The 25999-nt window shown below is 36.5% G+C and overlaps 1 protein-coding gene across 3 annotated transcripts in view; it reads right to left on the bottom strand.

Moving 5' to 3' along the window:
• Window positions 1–255: 255 nt before the first annotated feature.
• The window catches only part of NLN (neurolysin), a 44724-nt gene continuing 18980 nt past the window's right edge, over window positions 256–25999 (bottom strand). For 2 of the 3 annotated variants that reach the window (XM_030003230.1, XM_041121030.1), the window contains exons 4-13: window positions 23357–23464; window positions 21758–21860; window positions 20855–21015; window positions 19304–19439; window positions 11074–11440; window positions 9502–9703; window positions 6286–6472; window positions 4818–4946; window positions 4193–4329; window positions 256–779 (exon numbers count right to left, since the gene is read on the bottom strand). In XM_030003230.1, coding sequence (XP_029859090.1) covers window positions 645–779; window positions 4193–4329; window positions 4818–4946; window positions 6286–6472; window positions 9502–9703; window positions 11074–11440; window positions 19304–19439; window positions 20855–21015; window positions 21758–21860; window positions 23357–23464 — 1665 coding nt within the window. In that variant the 3' untranslated portion in view covers window positions 256–644. The remainder of the gene's footprint in view (window positions 780–4192; window positions 4330–4817; window positions 4947–6285; window positions 6473–9501; window positions 9704–11073; window positions 11441–19303; window positions 19440–20854; window positions 21016–21757; window positions 21861–23356; window positions 23465–25999) is intronic. The other variant, XM_030003232.1, reaches the window with a different exon arrangement.

The following is a 25999-nucleotide window of genomic DNA, read 5'->3' on the forward strand; positions in this document are numbered from 1 at the left end:
AAGTCGTAGCTCAAATGGTAGGTTTTTTTCTTTTCAGTTATACTGTATAAGTTTATAAATGTTACAAGAATTTAATGGGCATCAGAATGAAGGCTAAAAGTATCACCGAGCATCTCTGCTGTAAAGCTGTCTGGAACAGGTTCTCAGGAAATTTGTCAGGAAGCTAGAACTGAACCCAAACTATGATGAAATCAAACACACTTCCTCTCCATCAAAGACATTGGTGAGCCATCAATACAACAGAAGAACACATAATAATAATGAATTTGTTTCCTTTATTGCTGGTAGTGTCCTTTTTTTTCCCCTCCAGTTTTAAAATCTGTTCACAAGACAAAGTTTAAGTGCATCTATTAAAAAAGAAACATGGCATCAACTCCCCATACTGATTAGTATTATTTCATAACAATTAAAAAAAATTACCATCCAAATTCCTCAGCTTCTGCACATCTCAGAATTTTTTTCCCTGTGTTGAATTTTGCAGTCCTATGCAATTTTAAAAAAAATCACATTTTTATTTAAACAATTTAAAAAAATCATCAAAAAGTGACCCAGTTTCCCTAGAGTGATACACAGTTATGATGTGAAATACACTGACATTTCTAGCTCATTCCATACTTATATGCCATTACAAAGGAACCACAATTTTACTGAACACATAATCCCTTACTCAATAGGAAAGCTCTCTGGCTTGGTTTACGCTCCAAGAAATTTTGTAGCATATCCATCCCATCCAAAGATCCTCCAGGTTTCAAAATGAGGTTTCTGTATTTCATCCCGGCCTGATAAAAGGTAAAGCAGAATGTTAGTATTTCTTATCTTGCAAACTGCTTCTTTTCTGTACTTGTTGCTTATTTAAAAACCTACTTATGATTAAAACCTTCCCTCCTTCCAGATTTTCTTAATACCAAATCATGATACACCACAAGTATAATTTAGATCTGCTGGAAGAACTCAGGAGAGCAGAAATTTTAACCTATTCTCAAAGAAACCATTTTTCTTGTGGTTTTACACTGTTTTGGAAGCTACAACCACAACTTGTCTGGAAGACATTCTATAAAGCATAACACACACACAACCTCCACATGGTCTTCAGTGATGGATTATCCATGTGACTGACTGGCAGGAAAAGGGAACCTAACATCCATTCTCTCTTAATTGATGATTTCTCTTTCTTGAATCTCTGTTTGGAGAACAGAGATGACAGTTCAGAGATAGATGTATCACTGAGGAATGACATTGCACATATACACATATGTATAGTAGTATATATAATATATACAAACACATCTAACTCTCTTATTAAAGTATCTTAAAGTAACGAAGACTTCACTCAGGTTTTATTTTCAGGAAGAAACATTACTTTGGAAGGAATGGATTCCTTTAAAAAGAATGAACCAAGCTTCTGAGACAATAGTAAGTAATGAGGACTTTCTTAACAACAAGTCATGTTTTAAAGAACATATCTGGAAAGTTCTGGGCTTTTGAGACATGATTATGAATTAGAAAATATTATTTTGCATGCAGATGTCCCAGATGCTTCTGATACTGAAGAAAACAATGTTCTTCCTTTTAGTCACTGTATATACACATATATACTTCCCCCCCACGTCAAAGCTATGAGATTACAGGACCACACTGCTTCCTGATAGCTGTACTGCAAAAACAAGCATAGGTCTTTTTAACTGATGAAGTTCCATGACTTAATTGCATTACCAATCTCATTCTCTGAATTACAGCTGGAAAAAACTAAAATGCAAAAAAAAAAAAAAAAATTCACTGAAGCATGGCTTATAATTCACTGTTTGTGTTAGTTTCCTGAACATCAGCAGCAAATGAAGATATTATTCCTTGCAGTTTAAAAGCATTATTTGAGTTGACTTGAGTCTTTGCTGTTGCCTCTCCAGAGCCAGAGCATTGCTCAGTTCTAGGGAGACCAGAGGATATTTCAGATAATGTACAAGAATTGAGGAGTGTGACAGCCAATTAAGTTAGAGTTAAGTGTTTGCTGAAGAACTTTTACAGATAGAGTCTCTGAAACTAGTTTCTATAACTGTTACTCAAAACAGGAAGGGAGGTTTTATTCTAACAGGAAGAGGTAAGCCAAATTTCTAAAAGCTCTAGTCGTAATACCATAAATGTTTTCCTTTCCTGCTGTACTGAAGAGTAGTCTAAATGTAGATATAATGAAAGATGAGTAACTACAAAAATCATATTGGTATCTACTATTCGTTTATTTTGTTTGTCCCATCCTGTGGAACTCTGTTACACTTACATGGAATGCAAATAATGAAAGCAAGTTGAAAGAGAACCAATTTGAGAAGATAGCGTTGCTCTGAAGAGAGAGGGAAAGTCTCCATAGAGTTACCCCTGAAGTTATATTAGTGTTCAAGCAAAGTGTGTGCGTGCACACATATGCTAGAGAGAGTGACACGCGCACACACACACACACAAATAATCATTTTTGTTCCTCACTCTTCAGCCTGGATAGCAGGCTTCACATTAAAAGACACACTAGTTGCCTTGTAGCTGAACCACAGCAAATATTCACTCCTCGTATAATTCACTTATTTTCAAAGCCTCCTATACACAGACAAAGAAAACAAAAAATCCCCACAAAAAAAATCAGAATAAAAGGCACTTTAATCCCTCAGGAAAAGTAAAATTCACAGAGCAATTCTGGCAAACTATAGCTTAGGGTTTTGACTATACAATCACTCAGAAAAGAGTTTTGAGAGTAGGGAGTAAAGCTAACAGAAAAAAAGTCTGTGATGACACTGGAGGGGTGTGCATGTGTCAGAACAGAGAATGGACACAAAGTCCCACAAGTCTGGCACCAGCACCCTTATCCATCTCTCCCAACTGCTAACAGTTGAAAAAAACCAGCAAGTCAGACCCCTCCCCAAATTCCACTTTTAAGATCCACACGAACAGCATTTTATTAAAAAGTTATTTTATTCTGTCATTTAACTTGCCATTTCTTCTCTTCTGCTTTTATTTATGACTGACAACATTGCCATTGAATAAGCAGGTATGCTTATTCTCACATATACCTGTCATGAATCTCTACCACTTCAAAGTCAGTCTTGACCTCCAAACCTTTCATCGCCTCTCCTCTCAAACTATTCAGTTTGCTGCTTTTCTTCATAAAACCCCTTTGGATTTTATTGGCCTAACCACTGTCTCAGTTTTCTAGTCCCTATCCCTGTCTCCTCTTTGGACTCCTCTCTTTGTCCCAGTCAAAGTCTAATCTTGTTTCCTTTCTCCACCCTCTAGAGGGAGGGACAGTTCTAGAAGTTCTGGTTGCTGTGATAAGGAAAGGGAGGAATGAAGGCAAATTCCAGGAGAGGAACATGACAGTCAAGCACTTTCTACTCTACTCTCTCCTTTACTTCTCTCTTGTATACATTTACTGAAGGGAAGAACTAGTGCTGGCTGCTGAATCCAGAATACAGATGAGAGGATCAGGAAAACTGAAAGGTCTTTCCAATGATAGAAATGCAGCATCTCAACTCACAAGTCTAACACTATAATCTCTGAAAAATAAAAAAAGATTGCCAGAATTGGCAGGACTACTAACCACATCACTAACTATCCTTTTTTTCTGCTGGAGACAGAAGAGGCTGAAGAATTGCACAAGGGTAAAAAAGGCCAGTAAATCTAGAACTTGTCAATGATTTGAACTTCAAAAGCCACTTGGGAGAAAAACTACAGAGGAAAAAATTTGCAAGTTATGCTGTGCTGTGAAAGAGAAAGCTCAAAATAAATTCAGTTTTCTAAATAATAACTACATGAAAGTATCACACACTCTATTAATAGAAACAGAGCACCATTATCATACAGCTTTCACAGCAGAAGAATATGCATCTGCTTTTGCAATGGAGGAATATTTTTTTCAGTCTAAAGTTAGAGGAAGGCATTAGTCAATGCAACACGATGTCTTAAAAGTGTCATAATATAATATTAAATATATGACTGTAACAATTATATTAAAATCCAAGTGCTCTTGGAAATTTTAAGATTATTTTCTAAAGTAGTTAAGTTACTTCTATACCTTTTTGTTGTTGATCTGAACTTGACAGGTACTTGAGAATAAGTACTTGAGATGTTATACCTATGGATCATGGTTGCAATAAATGTGGTTTCAGACACAAAGTGCAACAAAAGTCTTCGGTAAAAAGTATTCATCACCTACCTTTGGATTCATTATTCCTTCTTGCTTAAAGCAGCTATAAAAAATGTCCATGGAAAACACTTCACTCCACAGGTATCCATAGTATTGACCATCATAACCACCTGCCAGATGTCCAAAAGTAGCTGGCATGTTTGTTCCTTGAAAAGTAGATTAACATTAATTTATTTAAATCAGATGCAGTTATTTGTTTGATGTATACAGTATTTCAACTTTAACAGTAAATTAATAAGGAATTTATATCAACTACTTTGAAACTTCTAACATAAAGGGTCTAAGTATGCCTCAAAGTATTGGCCATATTCTGTCAACTACAAAGGAAACTCAATTTCCCATTTTAGGATAGTTGCACATCCAACACAGACATGACCAAACATCTGAAGTGGTATTCATATCATGTCACCATAAAATATAACCTGCAAAAGGTTAAGTTTTATATTTGCCTTAATCTTCCTTCAGAAGAGATGATTAAGATTACCCCAAGTTTCAAAGTAATTATTTTGGCTTCATAAAGTACATTTTTATAAACAACTCTGGGTTTTTTTGTATGCCGAGCGTTACTGGGAAAGAAAGGCATGTTTAATGAAACCATTTGGACATGCTCTATAAAAGCTTCATACTGACATACCTGGGGTGGCAGGAATTCCTAGAGTCTCCATACAGTATTTAGCATATTCATCTGCTGGGTCAACAGATGGCTTTGTATGCAGTGCCTGGTCAACTTTGCTCAAAACAATCTGACGGAGGGTTAAAAGGCCTAATTGGGTAAGAACATTTAATCAACTAGCATCAAAGTAGCTGGAGTTTCTTTAGCACCTTTCATTCAAAGATCTCAACATGCACCCTAAACTACTAGAATTTTAATCATGGAAAAAAAACTTGGTGTTACGTTATTTCCATCTGAATTGCTTCAGTTATAAAAAGTTGAGAGGCATATTTTTAATAAAGGAATTGTCATTATGAGCTCCTTCTTTTCAAACCTCATCTTCCTCACAGATGAAAACGAAAATAAAGCAGGTATTTTAAAAGCAACTTTCAGTATATAAAATTATGTTTTCAGCTGTCTTCACTTCCAGTATACCATTTCATTCAGGGCTTGCACAGATGGTAGTAAGTATATCTATCCTAAGACACTTCAAAGAACAGCAAGAACCGCTGCTGTGCTGCTGTAAGCTTTTTTTGAAGAAGCTACAAGATATGAACCTTTACTCAGACAAAATGCTTATGTAGCTACAGTGCCTGTACAAGCCAGAAGGACAAGGACTTCTTGTTCAGCATAGGGAAGCAGTATGAAATAAACAGCAGTGGCTTAATGACAAATTGTACCATAAACAGGTAAGACTATGATATTGGGGGAGTCCTGATTACAGGGACATAGGGGTGAGAGTGACAGAATAACAATGAGATGATAAGTAATGACATGAGATTACAATCTCAGTTTGGAGATACATGTAAAATGGTACAAGATGTGGAAGGAGAAGAGAACTGGGACCTTAGTTTGGGAAGGCAGTATATCTGCTGGGAGGGTAGAGAACATGGACTTAAGTTTCTGGATCGAGAAGTTAAGAGGCTGTTTGAGCAATGCAGGGCTACAACACTTCTGTGTGGGATATGCTATGTATGTTCAGTAAATTTGCAAACAACTTTCATGTCTGTCAAGTGTCACGTGCAAATCAAATGTAGATGATACATGTAGAAAATCTGATATTGCATTCATTCACAGTGCCTGCCCTGGGCTACCAAAAAAAAAACCATACAAAACCAACAGAAAACCCAGGATCTTCCCCTCCACCCCCAATTTTAAATAAGAAAAGTTGGTAGGTAAAAAAGTCACACGGAGAGGAATGCAAAGGTATTTTAGTCCTGTGGGTAGCTTGGAAAATCAGAGCTGCTACTGTTCCTGCAAACAGTAGTATCTGTCATCATAGCCTTTATTAGTGGTGGTACCCACACAAATCAACCCAGAAAGACAGTGGTAAGTGTACACACAGAAGAAATGTAATGGGCTTATTATGTTTGTCTTTAATGTTTCCCACCAATTTTTTAAATGATACATTTTTATACATATACTGTGGGGAGAGAGGGCAGAGATATACCTGTATTAGCCAGTCTAGAGGCAGCAAGTTTCTCAAGGAGAGCATCTCCAACGTGGCTCTCATCTTTATAATGTCTTGACATTTGCTGTAGAGGTTCTTTTTCCCACACCCAGTTCTCAAACATTTGTGAAGGTACTTCTACAAAGTCTGTTTCCACGTTAGTTCCACTAAACCTAGCAAAATCAGTCTAAAAGGAAAAGCCATTGTGTTAAACAAAAATAGAAGCCAAGAATTCTAGCAGAATATAAACTTTCAGATGCCAGAATTTCAGTGTTAATCACAGCAAAAGGAATCATTTGAACACATCAATGATAACAATAAAATTTATTTTAAAGAAAGGAGGGCAAAAATTCAGATATAAGAGTACTACCAAGCAACGAAATAGAGTACTCAATAGTTATTTACTGCATTCTCTACTGGTGTGAAACAGTACTTCAGTTTTCTTAATATTATTGATTTTTACCTTTTAGATTATGACAGCAATGAAAATGTTTCCGTGCTGTCTTATGACAATGATATAATTTGTAAATCATTATAAAATCTTGTTATACTACCCCAAACTAAAATAAAGTCCAATTATACACTCACAAAATAGTTTGTTTTTTACAGTCTACTGCACCAATACAAAGATTTCACTTGACCAACTTATCCTATTAAGCTTTGTCCTAACTGTCTTCATTCATAAGGCATAGGGTTAACATATAGCACAATTTTTTGAGCCAGTAATACATGGCCTGAAATAAATGAATCCTAGCAACTTTATCCATGAAAGGTCTCCAGATCTGACACTCAAATCACTGATAGAAGAATCTTCCTTCTGAAAGCCAAGCACATTAGAGCTTTTTATTTTTTACTTTAGTATTATCAACCACTTCATGTTTTAAAAGCCCCCTCAGATACTAATTTTGAAGAAAATCTTTGTACAGTTAAATATCTTCATTAAAATATATTCCAAACCCAAAACATTTCTAAAAATAAAGTAACTTTTGAAAGACAGTTGTTCAAATGCCAACAGAAATTATTCGATCTCACTCCACACTTGTCCTGTAATAAGCCTACCTCTTCTCACCAACCCAATTTTCTTGTTCTTCCCTTCTCAGCAACGTTCTAACAAAACATTTCAAGTGCTAAAAGTAGAGGGAATTCCCAGTTTCCTAAATGCCCTCTCTAAGAGGTGTAGCTATTTTTAAGTTCCACCCTCCATCAGGGAATACATGCCCACAGGAGTACTGGCTTTTGAACTTACTTTCTCGCAGGGTTACCAAAAAAAAAAGCATGTATAATATAGGACATAACATTGAACTGACAGCTATGTCACATGCATATATCTTCCTCTCATGTCTTCAGAAGAAGAGCAGAAAAGGAGAAAATATTTGCCTTCATTTACATTTGTGGGTTACTCAAATCCATAGTTGTAGCAAGCTGGCCCTTCTTACTGTACTTGCTGAATAGCAGCTATGAAGAAAAGCTAGGAAGCATCACCTGGGAAGAAATGGTGATAGAAGTGGCTAGAGCAAAAGGCAAGAGGAGTGCAAGGGTTTATGGCCCTCAGATATCCTCATTTACCCATACACAAGTGCACCACGCTAACAAAAAATATTAAGACATTTGGTTCAATAGCTCTCCCTCCCTAACAGCATAAACAGATCCCGTCCCTGCCCTGACACCTCACTTTCCAGCACACCCCCAGTACATTACAAGGAGTACCAGTTGCCATAAGCTGACCTTTACCAGCAGCTCACAGATTCCCACCCAGTCTGATGACCGCATACCCTTTAAATGTCAAGTTTTAACATGCTTAAACAAATCATCATATGAAACAAGATAGTGCTTTGTACACACAAATCCCAGAGGACAGGATGTTCTTATGTAGGACTAGCAAGTTATTTGCAGGTGTGCAAATAACAACTTACATAAAATACAACAGCAGCAAGCACTGTAGCTATGCACACAGAAACCATGTCAGCAGTAGGAGAGACAACTGGAAAGCAGGCATCCCTGACCTGTGGGCAATTCCACAGCGAGTGAAGTACATATGCATTGGAATTGTCGGCTTGGGCTGCCCAGAAGGGGCTCTGCAACACTCAGGCACATCCTCATTGGTTATCAAAATGTTGTGGTCAATTTTGTACCAATGCTGAATGTGTCCCATTTATACACACCTGCTAGGTAGTTTAAAAGAACGAACAGGTTTTATTTCTCAATTTTTGACCTCAGAAACACCTGTCTTAGCGTGAAGATGATCAAATAATCATTATATTTTTACCTTCAACATGATGCAAAAACATCTCAGCCAGTCTAGCTACTTGTTCTGAAGTTTGCTTCAACATAATTTGTTTAATTTTGAATTTAGTATACGGATTTCTATGACTTTGTTTCCTTATTCTGCAGTCCTAGTCCCTAGGATCAAGGTCAAGAATTAAAATCTAATATGTGTCATATTTCTCTGATTTTATTATTTGGTACTTGTTTATAAAGAAGATGAAAGTGCTACACAAATTCTGGATTTGTAGATAATTAAGCAAAATTTTTGGTGAATGAATACTGAGACTTGTCTCTCTGAAACGTAAAATTTTCGTTATCATCTGGTGGAATCAGTTTTACATGTAGGTAAAAATGCGACCAGCAATTTTACAACTTTATTGACATCTTGATGCAAAATCTGCAGACTAGCTTCAGTGCTTACTGGTCACCCTGAGAACCCTGACTGTCAGATAGGAGAGCAGAAAATAAAATAGCTCAGGCAAGACCTGTTTTATGCTTTTGATGTCAAGAGTGATAGGTCTCAAGAGTACTTTGTGCCAAAATGCTGGAGGTGATCTGGATTCACAAATTATTTAGATTCCTAGGTACAGCAACCTTTTTCTGCTTCTAGTATCTAGCATGCTACTAGAAGTAATAAAAAGCCCTCTGACAGCTGTAACAGAAGCCACCACTGAGCACCTTCTTTACCTTACACATGGATCTATTCACTCATCACAGGTACCTGCATGGTGCAAAGGCAAAAGTATATGTTCAAATGAACAGGTTTGTCATAAGAAGGTGTACTCATTGCTGTAGTTTTAAATAAAAGCTAAAAACCCCCAACCTGCCACTTTGAAAAATAACCAAAAAACTGCATAGGTACTTTATTAAAATTAGAAACCACCGAAATAGACTTACACCTTGCTTTGAGACAGTGAAGACGTCTTACACTGGAGTTGAAACATCACTAACCTGTGCACATATCTGATGCATTACATGACCGAATTCATGAAAGTAAGTCTTTACTTCATCATGTCGCAGCAATGATGGGTGATCTGATGCTGGTTTTGTGAAGTTGGTTACCAGAGCAGCTACAGACATCATTCTGCTGTCATCAGAGAGAAGACAGCCAGGTTGGAGACCAAAGCATGCTGCATGCCCATACTTTCCCTCTCTGTGTAAAAAAAATATATCAGACACTATCTTCAAACCACAAGTCTGCTCACCAGAATGGCAAAGCCCATTCCAGAACAGGGACAATCAGTCAGATTGATTTTATATTTTTTATCTGACTCTTTAAAGCTTTACATAAAGAAATTACACCTTTTCATGACTTCTAAGACTCACTAAGTTTAGGATCCTGTTAAGAGCACAAGGGGGAAAAACACCCAGTACTTAAATCGCATCATTCACAGCAGCATTTACAAGAATCTGATTTTTACTCAAATACTGAAAGTATATATTCTTTAGATGTCAGGTCTATTTTAAACTGCTGCTGTAACAGGAAGGACTAGGTTCTGTCCTCTGAAGCAGTACTTTTTCTTTCATTACAGGAGATAATACAGTTTACTGCATTTTCAGTGTGATCCAAAAGTTTAAAGAAAAATTATTTTGAAATTTTTGCCCTAAACCTGAGTAGTTAACTTGGTAGTTAAGTCAGAATAGTGTTACTAACAAACAGCTTCAGCAATTCACATGATATGCAGAAAGGGCGAAGCAGGCAAACAGGTGAAAGAGATAACATGTGCCTGTCTTAAAAAGAACAATTTATGTGCTATTGTATTGACTAACCTAATTTTCTTAACCCAGAGAAGCCTTAAATCAGTTTATATTTTAAAAAGGTATCAGGCAATTTATAAATTGCTAAAGAATAATTAAAACACAAACACAAACAAAACAGTGAGCAACAGTCAAAAAGGACTAGCTAAGAATAAACCCTGTCAAATCAGTCTAGTCTCCTAATCTCTGACAGAACACAGATGATGCTATAAATAGCTACAAAGAGAGATGGAGAACTACAGAGATCAACCTGTGCTCAACAGGGATCTATTCTTGGTCCTGATCTATTTGATAGTTTCTTTAGCAGTCTGGACAACAGGGTACAAAGTACACACATAAAGTGTAAAGAACTGGGAGAAACTAGCAACACTTGGCAGGTAGGAATATAATTGATCTGAACAGATCTGAACAGACTGGAGTAAGAGTTCAGCATAAATGAAAAGTAAAACACAGTATTACAGGAAGGAGAAAAGTTCAGAGAGGCAAAAAATTATGGACAACTGACTAGACAGCAATACTTCAGAAATGAACAAGTAGTAATGCTTCATAAACTGAATATAAGCAAGAAACATGGTGGTACTGCAAAAAAAGAAAGAAGCATAAACAGTCTGAAAACAGTCCAGAGGACAACTTCATGAACACAGTAATAGTCTTGTCAGTGGGACAAATATTTACTTCCAAATACATTTAATTTCAACCACACCAGCAACCCACTAAGACCAATTCCATTTTAAACACATAAGTAAAACACTAAGTCATAATTACCTGGGGTAAAGGTCCAGATAGAACTGCCCTAACATTTCTCCTGTTGAATTATCCTTTACTGTATAAAGAGTAACGCTGTCGTGCCAAACATGAGCCCTTTCTACTTGCTCAAATACAAGTCCCAGCAGCTTCTGGTAAATATTCAGTAAGCCTTCTGTAACAGCCTCAATTGGGAAGTATTCTTTCAGCTTTTCTTGATCTATGGAGTACTTCAGCTCTTCTGTTTTGTTCATATAGTAATGAAGATCCCATGCATTGATTCTTCCATCATAATCAAAGTTTCTTTCCTTACACTCCTTCTTCTTCAAATCTAAAATGAATTCTCTTTCTTCCTCAACCAATGGCTTTAGCTTCTTACTCAAATCATCTGAAACAAAGATTGCCTTGGAATCAACTTCTGTGTTCCTTACTGTAATGTGTATTCCTATAAAACACACTCACAACTTTAAGCACATGCCCCAAGACTGGATGCTAGAGTTTTCCATTTGTTGACTAACAGCAAGCAAACTGTCTGTTTTCCTGTCTTAGTGAGTTTTAATTGCAGGCATGCTATAAATACAGGAGTCCACATAGGCCTAGCAGTACTGTGATCGGTTTTGGTAAATTTAGACTTTTTCAAAGACATCAGAAATGGAAAGTAACGCTAGATGCTTTTGCTTGAAGCCTTTGATTTTACCTCATGTAATCTCAGTTCTCTTGACATGTTTCTGCAGAAACAGCCGAAGACTACAACTACTATTAGTTACTGTAAGTGCAACACAAAATTCAAACACTGCTTTTTCTTCCAAGACTTTTCAAAACAGATTATTATCTACTTCTAGCTAAAGTCCTATGAAAGAACAAGAGACTAAAAAGTTCTTGCCTATATGATGGCTAGCTTCTAGACTCCCAAAGCCACAGGACATTAATCTCTTATGATCCCATTTTTTTCCAATACAGCTTTTCTTGGACAAGAAAGGGTCATAGCACTATTAATCCAATATATTGAATATAAAATATTTAAGCTTACTGAAACTCCTATGAAGTACATACAGTACTTATTCTCCTGTAAGTATTTCTGGACTACCAGACACTTTTTTCTTCCTTATGAATTCAGGTTAATGTTCACTATTGGTATCTAGAGTGTAAAATTTAGGAATTGCCAGTCCTGTTTCTAGGTAGGCTGTAAGGCACTATATGCATTTACATGACTGAAATACTGTTTGCAGCTCATATTATGCTAAATTCAGAGTATGTCATAGGGCAGAATGCTTTTCTTCCTAGCCATAAGATCAGCTTATGAACATTGATTTAAAACATGAATATGTAAGAACAAAGCAGAGCAAAACATACTGTCATGCTTGTAGCCAAGGATATATCAAAAGAATTAAATTAAAGCTGACAACTAATTTGATGAACTTTTTCCCTCTGCGGGAATTACCATGAAACATGATATTTATGAATAGAAAAGTATATGATCTCATACTTTTAAAAGTTAAAGTCACAACAATAACTACTAAATTATGAGGTGTGTCAGCTTCAAAACATGAAAAAACACAGTATTATATAAGCGCATTTAGAATTGCAAGAATAATGGATAGAAAAGAGTCCAAACTACTTAAGTACACTTAAAAAAATCAGGTAATTCTAACATTTAATTATAAATCAAAATTAAGCGTAAGTTCATTGACAAACATATGGATAATTGGTATTGCCAAATATGGAGCTGAGCTCACACCATAACAGGAGAAAGACGACAGAATTACGGTTCAAGGAAGAGGCGCATTTGAACCTCTTTATTGATGTATGAACACAAAAAGCCCACTACTGTTATCAGTTAATATGTGTAATATGGTTGGAATAACCAGGGAGCTGCTAAAGTCCTGTGTACAACCCCCATCAGTTAATATTTAAAATAGGGAAACAATAACTAGACATGATTTAGGGTTTAGGAACTAACTACTAGACAATGGGGCTTTATGTTTATGCCAGAAAAGGTAATGGATTGTGGTCTGGTCAATAAACCTTGAAGAACCACTTGGAACTGCCAAGATTAGGGAAGAAGTAGGTAAAAGGTAATTCCTACAGGGGGACGTCGTGACCACTGACTCATTGACCACCTACTCAAATTATACCACCTACTCAAAAGAAGACAGTGAAGGGAGAAGACAGAGTCTGCACACTAATTTACATGAGGGGCAAAGAAGAAAGAACCAATCATTAAGGAAAATAACAATGAATATCAGTTAAGTGTATAAATATGAGAATTTTTGAGACAAGGGTGTGCTGTCTCGAGACAGGCACCCGTTCATGTGCATCAATGAAATTAGTTTGAAAATACCTTGACTCTGTGTTAGTGGCTTGCACACCAGGTAGATGAACCCTGTTTGTTGGACAACAGTTTTCTAGTGACCCAGATGGGACTGCGCTGACACCCTTGCCTGGTTTGTCTTGCCGTATTCGATGGAGAGAAGAGACCTAAGTGGACCCCAGCACACGCCGACCTGTTGATCAGGGACTCCATTGGCTCCTCTCCTGTGGTTGGGTGGTAAGCAACACAATGGTGCAATGCTACTGAAAAGAGGTATTTTTTTGAATATGAGAAAAAAGAGGGGAGAGGAAGACTACAGAAAAGCAGTGAGCATTTGGATCCTGCATAAGACATATCAAGGAGGACATGGAGCAGAAGACAAAGGGAGACGTCCCTCATTTTGGTTAGCATTTGGTTAAATAGGATCCTGCATAAGACGTATCAAGGAGGATACACAGCAGAAGATGAAGGGAGACATCCCTCGTAAATTCTTTTCGGTACCAAAATGGGCGCTACCGCTTCCCAGGAAGCACCCTCCTGCTCTCCCTTAGGATGCATCCTAAAGAATTGGAATAAATTTGGTGGGGATGCCCTGACAAAAGATAAATTAAAATGTTATTGAAATCAGTGGTGGCCACAATACCAGTCAGAGGATGGTGAGCAGTGATAAGAAAATGGATCTTTGAAATATAATACAATATTACAATTAATGTTGTTTTGTTGTAAGACTGAAAAGTGGGATGAGGTACCTTATGTTGATTTATTCTTTACTTTGAGGAATGATTGGGATGTTTGAAAGAAATGTGGGTTACTAGATTCTGAACATCAAATTGCAACATAGGCACTGAAAGAAAAAAAAAAAGAAAAAGGAACTAAATATTGTTGTACTGAATGTGGGAGTGGAAAATCTGACACTGTAGAAAATGAAGAGGATGTACAATTACTAGTATCCTCCCCTAAGAATTCAGAGGCAAACAGTTTGAGTGATGAAGAAAGCGATAATATGAGTCCAGTCTCAGGAAGAACAAGACAACAGAAACCTGTAGTGCAGGGTCCCCTTAGACAACTGGTGGGACCAGAAGGAACACCAGTATATGTACATGTACATTTACAACCTCTGATTTATTACATTGGAAGCAGGTGGTTGGATCATATCAAAGCAATACTGAAGGGATGCATAGTACTATCAAAACTGTGATGATGACTCGTAACCCTAATTGGGGAGATATACAGGCCCTTCTAGAATATTTGTCCACTACTGAAGAAAGAAGAACAGTTTTAGAAAAAACTGGAGGAGTGACACAATGTCATGGGGGAGTACCTAATATGAACACTTACCACCCAAAAGAAGATCCTCATTGGGACCCTAATGTGGGGGGAGGAACAGAAAGACTAAGAAAGTACCAAAAATTTGTTTTATATGGAATTGAACACAGTGTACAGGAACCTAAAAATTTATTCAAATTATATGAAGACAGACAAAGGGATAAAAAGACCCCTTCTGCTTTCCATGAGAGATTGTGCGAAGTGGGACAAAAATGGACTGATTTAGATCCAGAAGATCCCAGCAATTTGAAGTTGTTTAATATGTTGTTTATTGGTCAAGCTGTGATAGATATTAGAAAAAAACCTACAAAAAGTAGAAGGGGCAGATGGAATGACAATTTCACAGTTATTATCCATTACATATAAAGTATACAGTAATAGAGATGAGGAGGCTGAGAAGGAAAAACAAGGATGGGCCAAAATCCAGACACCCCTACTAGCTGCCCTAAATGATGGGAGAAGTAGAAGGCAAGGAAAGGTATATGGAAAAGGTGGATTTCAAGGAAGGGGAAGAAGACAGGGAAGCTACAATAGAGAAAATTACAACATCACTTTAGGAGCAAATCAACATGCATATTGTAGACAGGAGGGATGTTGGAAAAAGGAATGCCCTAATCTCTCTAACTATCAGGGAAAGAGGAAAGAAAAGGTGTCGTGGTTTAACCCCAGCCAGCAACTAAGCACCACACAGCCACTCACTCACTTCCCACCCACCCAGTGGGATGCGGGAGAGAATCAGGAAAAGAAGTAAAACTCATAGGTTGAGATAAGAACGGTTTAATAGAACAGAAAAGAAGAAAATAATAATAATAATAATAATAATAATAATAATAATAATAATAATAATAATAATAATAATAATAACACTAATAAAATAGTAATAATAAAAGGATTGGAATATACAAGTGATGCACAAAGCAATTGCTCACCACCTGCTGACTGACGCCCAGTTAGTCCCCGAGTGGCGATCCCCCCACCCCCACTCCCCCCAGTTTATATACTAGACATGACGTCATACGGTATGGAATACCCCGTTGGGCAGTTTGGGTCAGGTGCCCTGGCTGTGTCCCCTCCCAACTTCTTGTGTCCCTCCAGCCTTCTTGTTGGCTGGGCATGAGAAGCTGAAAAAATCCTTGACTTTAGACTAAACTTTACTTAGCAACAACTGCAAACATCAGTGTTATCAACATTCTTCTCATCCTAAATCCAAAACACAGCACTATACCAGCTACTAGGAAGACAATTATCTCTATCCCAGCTGAAACCAGGACAGGAGGCTATTGAATTAATGACAGAAATCAGGTTAGACTGAAGGGACTGGAGGAATCTATTAAAATCTCCCCAGCCAATCCTCTGGTTCCAGTTAAGCTGGGGAATGAGATAACAGATTTTTTAGCTGATAGTGGAGCCACACATTCTGTAGTAACTAGTTGTAAGGGGCCCTTAAGTAAAACTAAAATAAATGTTGTTGGTGCAACAGGGAAAAAGACCTTAAGACCATTTTTAAAATCTATGGAGTGTTCAATTGGTAATACTAAATTAACTCATGAATTTCCCTGTATGCCAGAATGCCCCTTACCACAGCTTGGACGGCACATACTTTGTAAGTTGAATGTACAACTAACCTTTTCTGAAGACTCTGTTCAGTTGCATATTCCTCCAGAGATGGCTTGGAAAGCCCAAATATGTTTAATAACTGAAGAGAATCCTGGTGAAGAAATGAATATTCCAGAAGAAGTACTAAGCACAGTTATACCTTTGGTATGGGCAACAAAGATAACCGGACAAGCGAAGAATGTAATTCCAGTAATGACTGAACTTAAACCAGGAGCCCAGCCAGTAAGAAAAAGACAATAGCCTATTAAGCTAGAAGCCCAAAAGGGGCTTAGATAGGGGCTTTAGAACCTATGATAAGCTCCTTTTTGGAATATGGGCTGTTAAGAGAATGTCAGTCAGAATATAATACTCCAATTTTACCTGTAAAAGAAACCTCGTTCTTCAGAGTATAGACTGGTACAGAATTTATGAGAAATGAATGCGAGGACAGTAGATGTTTACCCTGTGTTTCCGAATCCATACACTCTCCTTGCTTAACACTTATTTTACAGTGTTGGATTTTACAATGTTGGACACCTAAAAGATGCTTTCTTTTGTATTCCTGTGGATAAGGAAAACCAGACCATCTTTGCCTTTGAGTGGGAAAATCCAACTACAGGGTGAAAGAAGCAACTATGTTGGACTGTTCTTCCCCAAGGATTCAAGAATAGCCCCACCTTGTTCGGTAACATACTGGCTAAAGAGCTAGAACAACAGCAAAGTGATAATGATGCATCATGACTGTTTGATCACTATTGAACAGGTGTATTCCAATAGACATGGTCTGCAGGATGAACCCTTGCCTAATGCGGAGTTGGAGCTATTTACTGATGGGAGCAGTGTTGTATTGAAAGGAAGGCGAAAAGCTAGATATGCTGTGGTAACATCTACTCAAATTTTAGAAGCTAAATCTCTGTTTAATAACACTTCTGCCCAAAAGGCAGAATTGGTAGCATTAACACAAACCTTGGAACTTGGCCAAGGAAAAAGAGTCAATATATATACTGATTCTAAGTATGCTTTTGGAGTGGTGCGTGCAATTCGGAAAGAAAGAGGACTTTCAACCTCGCAATGAACCCCAATTAAACATGGAGAAGAAATAATGAAACTTTTACAGGCAGTTCTTCAGCCGAACAAAGTTGTAATAATGCATTATAAAGCCCAACAAAGAAGGAACAGTGATATTATAAAGGGAAATTGAAAAACAGATCAAGTGGCAAAGGAAGCAGCTCTAAAAGAGCCAAAATTTGAAGAAGCCTTAATTCCAGCACCTCATTTAGAATACTGCCTCCACAGTATACTGAGAAAGAAGATCAATTGGCAGAACAATTAGATTGTTCTAAAAATGATCGGCGATGGTGAGTGACACCTTTAAAACAATTGCAATTTCTGAAAAGGTGATGGAAATTCTACTTAAAAGATTGCATCAGGAAACACATTCAGGAGCAGGTGCGTTGGTATTGACTGCCAAAAGATATGTTGTAGGACCAAAAATGCAAAATCTAGCAGATACTATAGTTAAAAGATGTACTATTTGTTGTGCTAATAATCCAAAAATTACCAAGAAGTTTATAGAAGGAGTTATGAAACAAGGTATAACTCCTGGGGAATACTGGCAAATAGATGTTACAGAACTACCAAGGTGTAATTTATACAAATACTTATTGGTGATAGTAGATACCTTTTCTGGTTGGCCAGAGGCCTTTCCATGTTGTACCAACAAGGCTAGAGAAGTAATTAAGGCCTTATTAAAAAAAATTAGCCCTAGGTTTGGTATTCCAGAAGATATTTCTTCTGATAAAGGACCTCATTTTATTGCAGAAATAGTACAAGGAGTTTCTAGATTTTTAGGTATTAAATGGAATTTACATACCCCTTGGAATCCACAGTCCAGTGGTAAAGTAATCTTGTAGAAATGTAAGAGAGACAATGGAGACGGGGTGGTTGAATAAAATCCTGCGTGGATTTAGATTCGCCCTGACTGGATTGTTACAGAGTTTACTACAGAACCTAATCATTTTGGTTATTATACTGATTTTTGTTTGTATTTTGTTTGGATGTCTTAAGAGTATCATCGTAAGACAGGTATCTCAATTGCATGTATTAATGATAAGAGATAGAAAATGAGACTTGTAGAAGTATATTAAGACTTCACAAGTCTCAAAGGGGGAAAATTGTTATCAATGAATATAATCATATAACATCTATTAATAACACTACCACCAAACAGACTTTATTGCTGTACTAAACTATTTTGAGGGCTTTATTTATAGGATATATCAATATACAATCCTAAGTGGTGTTGGGACACATTAATAAAGGAAGACATACTATTTTGTGGAATTATGTAATTCCAGAAAGTAGAGGTTAACTTTATGCACAAGAGCAGGCCCACTGAGGTCAACAGGATGACTATAAATTCATAAACTGCTCAGTTTAAAATTTTCAAGATATCTCTGTTTTCAGACTGAATTCCATTAGAGGGCTTTTGAATTCCAGATTTAATCTATCATTCCAGATTTAATTTTTTAATTCAGCTCATGGAAGTTGCATCATCACATACTGTAATCTTTCATTATACTTAATGCAGTTGTATCGGAAGAAGACGCTAAGGCTACAGACGCACAAAAAATTGCAGCTGACCTAAGGGAATGAAAAGCTGCAACTGTGACACAGCCTCTTGAACTGATAAAATTGCTTAGGCTGCACATGTTATTCTGGTTCTAGAGTAGAATAACTGCATTTTGGGGCAGTGAAAGACATAACCGCCTGCCTATATGGGCTGTTACAAAGTCGTTATTTTCAGATTTTTGTCTTGTGCTTCCCTGTTTTGGAGCAATTGCATTTGTACAGGTATGGTCTAAAAAAAATATATGCCAGAACAGAGGCAACAGATAGTTCCTTTTCTATCTAAACATGATGGACACTGTGACCCAATTATGTATTTAAATTTATCTTGCCTGAGGAGTCATGTTGCCACACCAAATATGAAAATATTGTTTACAAATAAGAACAAACCTAAGAAGGCTGTTACGTTATCTGTGCTCTTTGCAGTGTTTACCTCCAGGACAAAGTTGGCATGTGTATTATAACCAAGAAGCTCTGCTACTTTTGCTCTTATTGGAAGCAACTGCCGAAGAATTTTTGTGTTCTCCTAAAAAAGAAAGGAGGCAAATTTGTAAAGTGAAACCAGAAAATGCATGCTATCAAAACAATTACCTGAATAATATCTGTAATCATAAGAAATAACAAACATTTAAAATTAAACACTTTAAGATATAAATGTAGAATAAGGTAAGTTTAGCTAGATTCTTATAATATTTTTTGTCACAGTATTTGATTGCCAGTAGCTAGTTTTCTAGTCAGTCATTACTCTCCCTATTATCTTTTTTTATTAATCAAAATATATATAATTTCCTTTTAGGATAATAAATCTTTGATGGTTGCAAAGAGTTTATTTCCTTTATCAATCATTTAAATGTGAAAGATAACAGGGAAATGGCTGACAGCAGGCTTAATTGCTTGTTAGTGGTGAAGACAGACTGCAAAGCTATTGTGCCAACATTCAAAGCTTGTTTGCACATTTGCCTCTTTTGCCACTGACAATAGCAGTCAGAGAAAAAGATCTGAAACACAAAAACCCCAGGCCCTGACCTAAATGCGGTGGAGGATACTTGAGAAGCTGAAAATGTAACTGTGTTAACCTCCTGTTCTGGAAAAGTGCGATTTCTCAGGGAAAAACGTTTTTTTCAAGCACTAGGTTTGAAGATTGTCCCACAGTTTTAACAGCAAATCCCTTTAAGTGTGCTGACTTGCAGAGTTTTCAGTTCTTGGTGCCCTTTTATTCTATCTTGTATTCTTCACATTTCCTAGCACTTCAAGTACAAAAGCTCAACTCTGCCATTGTTCTCTAATGAATGGTTGGTACAATTGCCTGAATGACACTTCTTCTATCCTTTCCATACTTTTTCATTATTTTAGACCTATTTAGGTGCCTGGTCTCATCAGTATCAAACAAATTATTTGTGAAATTATTTCTTCTTTCTATAAGGCATGTTTCTGGCTATTTTTCAGAAAATTAAATGAATCTTTTATAAAAATCAGATTTTTTCTAAAAATCTAATTGAAATTCTTATCAATATGCAATGTGTTAATTTCACATTTAATCACCTGTATTTCACAATTAAAATGTGTGCTTAAATAGCCCTTCTTATTCTGAAGAATCCCAAAGTACTACAGAAGCTACAGTCAGACATCCTCCTCCGGGAGGAAAGTGCCAGTAAGCAGCTGCAGAACACTGTAGGGAAATTTGGCAAAAGATCAAAATCCTATTTCTATTTACAGCACCACTGAAACTTTAAGATACGTACACACACACAGGCAGATCATCAACATCTAAGGTCTTTAGACATCAGAATAAACTGGAGTAAGGAACTGTTAAAGATCACACTGATAAGTTTTGATTTCATAGTACTACACAATATATAGAACTCAAATCTAACATTTGAATATGTAGCTCCATTTTCCAACTCTGTCATTACCCTGTAGAACAGTCAATATACGACATACCTCTTTGCACCTCGAGTTAAAGGCAGATTCCATTTTTCTCCTGGTTTCCGAAATGCAGCACTTCTTCATGACAGGAAAATAGTGGGGATACTTTAAAGTAATTTTGTATTTGTTTTCCTCAGTCTTCTCTAAATTCTTAATAAAGTCATCAGGAAGGCCTTCTACAGAACACAATTTAATAAACAATGTTTACCAGAATTACCTACTCCCCTCTCTTTTTGTGAGATTGCTGCATTTGTTTTGCAGCAATCTAATTTGACATCAGAAATCTCCATGGAAATATAACCCCTCTTTTTACAACTATTTACTAAAACTTTTTCAAATCACAACCAAGCAAAATAAAAATTGGAAAGACATGTGAGCAAAAGAGAAATATATGTAAGGCTACGAGATAAAAACAGAATATGACATAAAAAAAAATAAAATCACTGGTTTTATTAAAGCACATTCTATGCCATACCCTTCAGATAATGAATCCCCAAATTCTCTGTTACATAAAATCTCTAGATCAGTTTAAATGATTGAAGTAGCTAAAATATATTGCAGGACAGAAAAGTTTTTCCAATAATTGCAATGAATATAATGCACAGGAGATTGCCTGATGGTGGAGAACTAAGAAAAGAAGCAGAGAAGAGTAAAGTTACAAAAAAAAAAAAAAAAGTAGGACAGATATGCTAGCTTGATGCATAGCAAACACTTTAGGAAGCACAAATCTATGAAGAAATCAAACACCTGCAAACAGTAATTCTAAACTGACCTTGGTAAAGGATTAAAAAGGAAACAGAAAAGATTGGAAAACAGTCAGAGTTTCACTTGATCTAACCATCATTCACTGGGCCAAAAATGATTACTCCAGTAAAACTGCAAGGTTGAAGAAATGGGAAGAGCAAGCATACTACTCACCAAGTTCTTCCTTAGAAAATAGAAGAAATGTGTTTTCCTCATTTAAGTTTTTGTTAAAGTCTATACACAGCTCACTCAATTTTTTCTTCATCGTCTTTATTTCCTGTATTGGGCATAAACTGAACTTAGTGAAAAAACAAAAATCAAACTTGCATTTACTATCCTCCACATGAATAGTATTTCACTTTTTCCAGCTAGGCTCTCTACTAGCCAACAATGAATACCAGCACTGAGCAAGTAACACACTGCAGGTAGTGTCATACTTCACTCTCCCTCAGCCTCCCTTTCATCTTTCTTTTGGTCCTGAGCAATATTGTTGCCAATGAACCCTGGGTCCTGGCTATCGCTCTGACAACTTTTCAAATGTGTTCTCAGAGGGGATTGAACACATAAACACATTCTCTGAACAGCATTATGTGCTACATTCAATTATTTTCTTTTATTTGAAAATCTTAAATTACAATTTTAAGTGTAAAAATATCTACTAAAATCAATAAGAATCAAGGGAGTAAAAATGCATGCAACCTATTGAAAAACACTCCTTTGGAGTTGTATAAGCATGACAAAAAGAAGAGAATACTCACACAAGACAGGACCATTCCAAAACCTTTTTTATAACCCTGATATTCATCCACCTGAAACATTTTCTTATATATCTCATAGCATGTTTCTACCCCTTGCTATCAAGCTCACATAAACACAGTAGTTACCAGTAGAAGAATACACACCAAATACACAACTTGGCAGAGACTATGATTAGAAAAGTATTTACTTAAATGTAATTCAACTATTGTTTCCTTATAAAGTCAAAATTCCTTTAGAGGCATCAGTTGCCCTTGAGCAATGCAAATAAACAGGAAACTGTTCCCACTAACTGAAGATGTTGATGAAGAATGATTATTTTCTACAAAGGGTGAAGTGTATTCAAGAGTCATAAATCGAGATTATTATACAACATCATTCAGAATTTAAAGATAATTATGTCAGCATCTCAGATGCTGACAATTTTACTTCATGATTTTCAGAAGTGACAAGTGCTTTCATATGCTTGGGTAAATCCTCTCTAAATGGAACCAAAATTCTCAGCGCGGCTTGTGCTCCCTTTAAGCTACCTCAAGTGTTTTTTTAGTCAAAATGCTAAAATCCCGGACACATTTTACAACATTGGTTAATAACTGAAATTAAAATAGCTGTGTCTTTGTAACAGGTATACAAACTTCTGAAGCTTGGACTCACAAGTAACATTTTTGAGAGGTCTCTTGGCTAGGAATCTATCTAATTTAGGCATTCTCTGTAATCAGAATACATAACAAAAGTCTTCCAGATAGGCTGCTTCTAGTCTGGAAGGCTAAGAGAGGTGATGCATACCACCTCTATCCATTGAGTACTGTGGGTGTCTAATGGATTAGCTTAAAACCCTTAATGTGACTGAAGTTTAAAGGATGGATCTGGAACTAAGAACACTTAAGATTAGAGCAGTAATTAAGCAGGCCCAAAAGCTTGAAGTTCAAATATATGCTTGGTACAGCTATACAACCATAATTTCATCCCTTGGACAGTTTGTCACCTTTGCTTTATAAACTAATAGTCCATATTTACATTCTGCACTTCTTTAGGAAGATGGAGTCCATTTCTTTTTCCCACTTGAACTGATTTCTCCAGATATCTCTTTGTTTCAGGCTTTACATTTTCAAGATCGCAGGTTTGCTGAAATGACAGTACAGAATAACTGAATTTACAACATGGTGTAAGAAACATACCAAGCATTAAAAGGGTCTGAACAGAGTTGTTCTAAAGAACACCACCATAGTAAAAAAGGAACATCCCAGATTTTAGTGTGTAGGACTTTCCAAAAACAGTTACCTTATACAACAGTATTCTTATATTGATATAGCATGGTTTTAAAATAATTTTCTTTTACCAAGTATCTCAGCACATTTACATGCTGTCATAATGGCAAGCCCTTTTAGTTTACAGTACAGCACACTCAAACTTTTCCTGTAGAGAGCTTTCTTATACATACTTGAAGTAAATCAGTGCTATAAAGTAACACTGTACCTTAAAACTTAGAAGGATTAAAAAACCCCAAAAGATTAGATGTGTCACTGAAGGTTATCAGATGGCATAAAATTTGAGCATATATATCTTCTCTTTCATAAGAAATCAATCAGTGACAACAAATAAAATGGTATTTCTATGTCTGGTTATGCCATTACGAAGATTCTTGAATGGTCATTTCCTAAAGCAATCAACATTAAGAGACAAGATACTGGTTGTAATAGACCATGGATCAGCCCCGTGAGGGTCTTCCTTCAAATGACTTCAGCATAACTGCTTAATTCAGAAACTTGCCATTTTGTTCCAAATTGAAAATAATGCTGTACACATTCTAATTTTTTTCCCCGCATCTAAAAGTGAACATTTAAAAAAACATATTAACTTACAGTCCTTCTTAAAAATGAATATTCTTTTTAATTTCACCTTCAAATATGAAGCTGTTGGAATTAGCTCTGACTTGTCTTAACAACTCTCTCATCAGCTTACCTACATACAATTAATTCTTGACTAGAATTAAGAATTACTGAAAAGTAAGAGGTTGAAACATGCAAATTCTATGAAAAAGTTACACAACTGTGTACGGCTGTCAACTAATGACCTGCCAGTGCAAATTACCTCTCTTCCTTAAACAGAAAAAATAAGAGACGGGAACCTAGTTGTATTCCAAGAGAAAATAAGAAAGAATAAAAGCTCTGAAATAGATATTTTCCCAACTGTCATTTAAAAATAATCCACACAACAACACATAAACAATGTCTACTCCCAACAGTGCCCTGCAAATAGGATTACAAAAAAAAAAAAAAAAAAAAAAGTATCAGTGGAAATTGTTTTTTAGAACCATGAAAGAACTTCGAATGGTTTAGCTTTGTTTTTACTCCGCAAAGAGTCACAAGTCCCAGTAGCATTGTGCTACAGCAGGACTGCTAAGCACTAGTACAATTGTGCCTAAAACTTTTGTGCATATACCAATAGTCTACACACAAGAATTTCTAGGTCCAGTGAAAAAAATGACAACAATCACTTCACTGTCTGATAAGCTAACTTTTCTAAAGCAATAGGCAGATTTAACTCAGTTCCTGATACTAATATTTCCCATGAACGATGAATGTTTTTTCTTTTTAATATTATCTGTTTACAGGTAATTTTTAAAAGAATCCATAGACTCATGAGAGGATGATCTAACTACTCTAGGTCACCACACAGCTAAAGTCAATGGTGACTTAGCCATGTGATTGCACGGTGGTACCCTTCACCATGGCTACAATTCTTTTGCAGCACTTGCCCATCTTTTGTTGTTGTTGTTGTTTTGGTTTTAAATAAAAGGATGTAAAAAGTGGAAATCTCTTTTGGGGAAGAAAGTGGGTGAAGAAAATCATGCCCTCTGTCCTCTACAAGTCAAATCTCACATCTCCATCCTAATTTGTGATAACTGCATAAGGCAAGCCACACAGAATATTTCCCAACACAAAGATAAAAGAATGGTATTACCCTACTCCCTGCAACATTCAGGCTTCCTGCTCTGCTTCTGGCAAAGAATACTCCCTTTATGCTACCAAGCACTGCTTGGAGCATATTTATGCTAGGAGCATCAATGCTGTGATATTGAGTACAAAAATATTTGTAACAATCAGAATTTTCACATATTGTTTTTCCACAGGACAACACACAATTCCAGGGTTCTTTTTTCTGACCTAAGGCTAGTGTGATAGAAAAAACAGGACTTCAAAATGATAGAGGTGGAAAATGCAGGTACTGTCACTACATTAACATTTATATTGTGCTAACTGTGCTGCGAGGCTCAAAAACAGAATTGCTGAGAAAAAAATTTGAGTACTCTTAACTCTATAAAAAGACACTGGTTTTATTACAGTAACAGTGAAGGACAGAGGATTGTGAAAAGTGTCACTGACTTATTCAGGTATTGTGTGGGATCTCCCAGCCCCTCCATTGGGCACATGGAACCGTCATCTCCTGGGCCCAAACCCAGCAAAGACTTTAGGCAGAAGAAGGGAATTCACAAACACTAATTTTAAACCCTTAAATGCAATGAATATTAGCTCCTTCTAAAGCTAAGAAAGAGAAGGATTCTTTTGGGAAAAAGGAGGAGAAAACTAAGTTAGTATTCCTCATCTTTCTCTTGATGACTACACATCTCTCCATACACTTCAAAAGAAATCAATGTTA

The sequence above is a fragment of the Aquila chrysaetos genome, chromosome Z (genome assembly GCF_900496995.4).
Source record: "Aquila chrysaetos chrysaetos chromosome Z, bAquChr1.4, whole genome shotgun sequence".
Classification (NCBI taxonomy): domain Eukaryota; kingdom Metazoa; phylum Chordata; class Aves; order Accipitriformes; family Accipitridae; genus Aquila; species Aquila chrysaetos.